Genomic DNA, 3,283 nt, shown 5'->3' with positions numbered 1-3,283 from the left:
CGGTACCTTATTTTATTACCACAGTAATACTTCATTACCATTACAGCCTAATACCAGGTTGTTTGATGGTAATAAAAATGACCCTTTTTGGTAATTTCATTACCTTATTTTATTACCATCCATTACCATTGAAGGCATCCAAACAACCAAATTTTTTATTACTTAATTTTATTACCATTACCGCCCTCTAATACCATGTACCAAACAGGCCGAAAAAGTATTACAATCAAGCAAGGGACCAAAATTATGTATCCCTATTATTAAACAAAAGTTATAGTTATATATAACTACAAGAGCACACTACACACCCATACAATCTCATACACCAAGCAAAAAATTATGTAATTAATCAAACATATACTTATAAATTTAAAAATTAAGTACTTAATTAAAACTTAATTAATTTCCTTGCTCTTTTGGGTGGCATATGATTTGAACAGTTCCTCCCCAGCATCTCTCTTTGCCTCGTCATAGAATCTTCGGGTGTCATGTCTTGTTGAGTGTGAAACTGTGTGTAGTTTAGCACTTACGTACTTCTTTGCATCTGCATATACAATTTTTACGTAATTTAATATATTTTAGTACCTTTTTAATAAAATCTCGTTTTAAAAAAAATACAGATGAATTTTAGCCAATGAATAAAGAAAAGTACAAATGTTATGTTATTAGGATGGTGGAAGTATTAAGTTCAAAATCTACAATTATATTTTTATTAATTTTATTAAAATTACACAATATTAATTTTTTTTGGTTTATGATATTTAAATTTAACATATAGTACAATTAAAATTAAAATTAGTTATGTTTGAAGAGGTTAATCAATTGAGTAAGAAAAAGAAAATGTACCAGTAGCATCTTCACTAGCTTTGTGCATCATGTCCTCTGCTCCTTGTTTCATATCTGACGGAGTGATACTTATTTTTTCTGATGGAGTTCTGTCACAAAAATTCATAGTAAATTAGAAATACCTTAAAAATACATTGAATCACATTTTTTATTGCTTTTTTTTTTTCTCATAATTTATTTGCTTTGCTAGTTTACATAAATAAACAATTCTTAATTTTATACTAAAATAATAACAATAAATTTAAATAACAAGAGATTGCTAATAAATCAATTTAAATTGTATCAGTTCGTCATTATAAATTAATGTATGTTTCTTAAAAAGTTATAGTTTGAGATTGGGAGAAATATTATAACCACCACAATCATCTAATATTAACCATTGATATATCTAATATGAAATCTAAGCCATTATTTTTCTAACTAATTAAAAATAAAGCAATTAAATTATAAATAAAAAATTTAAAAATAGCAAACAATTTTAAAAATAACCACCAATAGCCTCTGAGTTAATATAAATAATTTATAATTATTTCATTAACCTTATCATAATGGTCACCAAAATGTTGTTATTATTTGATTGACACAAGAAATATGAATATGATTTATGAGTATATTTCATTGGTTTATTAGTTCGTATTGTATGAGAACGTCTCACTGTGAAATAGGTTCATATAATTAGCCTATTTTGTTAAAATTATGAGTGATCACTTCAACACTAAATAAATATAAATCAGCCCAATAAAAATAATCTCATAATAGATCGGTTTAATTTAAGAATTTGTGTTAATTAATAAGTGATAAAAATGTGAGAAATGAAAAAATACCCGGTAACTTTGTTATAAGCCCAAGTAGACCAAGATTCAGCGCCTTTCCGAGCTTCTTCAGCAGTGTTGACGATGGAATCTTTAGCTTCACTCATGTCTAATGCCTTACACATTCTTCCATTCTCCGCCACCATTATCATCATAGCCACCGCCATCACTGTCATCCATACAAATCCTGTTGTTTTAGCACCCATTTTTCCCTTTTTTTTTAAATCTTAAATATGAGATCTTAATTAGAAAATTATTATTTTTTTATTTTGATGTAAATAATTTTATTTTTATTATGATTGTGAATGTAATTAATATAGTTGGAACCCTTATAAAAGAATAATGTTAAGGAAAAGCAAAGGAGGAGAGAATTCAACTCCGAAAGAATCGTTTCTGCTATGATCATTTTTAATTTTCCATATATGATTAGTTGTATTTGGGGGTCTTAATTAATCAATTATTTTTATTGTTGTCAATTTCTGGTTTTCCACTTTTCTCTCCTCTGTTTTTTTAGTTGCACAAAATATAATTACGTACAAATTAAATATAGGGGAGAAAATGGTGAAAATTTTAATATTATCCTTATTTAATTTTTATAATTATTCTTATTTATTAACATTATGAGAAAATGGTGGGAAGTAAACACATAAATTAAAGTTTATATGTGTATATTACTATTGTGAATTTAATTTGATTATTAAGAAAAGCAATAACTTTTTACAAAAAGGAAATGATATTAGTAATAGAGAAATGTCAAATACTGAAAATGATATCTCAAATTAGTTACTATATTCTTTTTTATTTGATAATTGATAATGAAGAAAATTTAAATAAAGTATCCTTGAGCATATAAGAGCTAGGCACAGGGGCAAAATTTAAATAAAGATTTTTAAATTCCTATTTATTTTTATGATGTCTTTTAAACTGAGGCCCTTTATATCAAAAGATAAAAAAATTTTCCACTTCAAAAAAAAAAAATTAAAACAAAATGCATTGTAACATTATATTCTAAAAATGCTTTAAATATAAAAAAAGGCTACAAGCAAATCACTTAAATAATATTGTTTAAAATCAAGCCTGAATAGCACCATTAAATAATTGAGACCCTTATTTTTCGAGGTCCTAAACGGTTGACTTAGGCGAGACACCTCTTACCAATTTAAACGTATAGGAGAGGAGGCCTAACATGAAAGAGAAGAGCTCATTAGCAAGCCTCGGATGACTTGCTTGGTGTGGCTGATTTTCCTAGCTAGCATACTGCATCACCAGATATCATGCATATGAAAATTACACGTTCAAAAACACAAAAAAAGTAAAATTAGATCAAAACCAGGCAAGTCATCCTTGGCTACCAAACAAGAATCTTTCTTCATGCAAGACCCCTTTCCTTGCTTATTTTATCTCTTTTCAATCAAATGATCATGGGCATTTGAGTTATTTAGATATGAGATGTGAGATTTTCATAGATCATCATATATACAACTCTATGGATAGAAAGAACAAAGGAATAATAAGTACACTTTTTTCAATTATTAGGATCATATTCTTGTTGATATGTAGGTAGTTAGTTCAGCTTCTTGGATAATCTATGTGTTTCTATCAATATCTAAAGAACTTTGTTATGA

The 3,283-nt window shown here is 27.1% G+C and overlaps 1 protein-coding gene across 6 annotated transcripts; it reads right to left on the bottom strand.

The window, feature by feature from the left end:
- On the bottom strand, nucleotides 1–3,283 carry LOC130808912 (uncharacterized). 6 transcript variants are annotated; one of them, XM_057674471.1, is made up of 5 exons: nucleotides 3,011–3,159; nucleotides 2,814–2,915; nucleotides 1,671–1,827; nucleotides 847–935; nucleotides 6–544 (listed from the first exon to the last, which is right to left on the bottom strand). In XM_057674471.1, exons 3-5 carry the CDS (start codon nucleotides 1,823–1,825, stop codon nucleotides 396–398), a joined length of 393 nt encoding a protein of 130 aa, XP_057530454.1. In that variant the 5' UTR covers nucleotides 1,826–1,827; nucleotides 2,814–2,915; nucleotides 3,011–3,159; the 3' UTR covers nucleotides 6–395. The 6 variants fall into 6 exon arrangements, with proteins under 6 accessions (XP_057530448.1, XP_057530450.1, XP_057530449.1 ...); XM_057674465.1 differs by having other exon boundaries at nucleotides 1–544; nucleotides 2,845–3,283; XM_057674467.1 differs by having other exon boundaries at nucleotides 3–544; nucleotides 1,671–2,915; nucleotides 3,011–3,162.

Source organism: Amaranthus tricolor, chromosome 3, assembly GCF_026212465.1.
Source record: "Amaranthus tricolor cultivar Red isolate AtriRed21 chromosome 3, ASM2621246v1, whole genome shotgun sequence".
Lineage (NCBI taxonomy): Eukaryota > Viridiplantae > Streptophyta > Magnoliopsida > Caryophyllales > Amaranthaceae > Amaranthus > Amaranthus tricolor.
The sequence above is the reverse complement of the archived record's forward strand: the minus strand, read 5'-3'. Positions and strand labels throughout refer to the sequence as shown.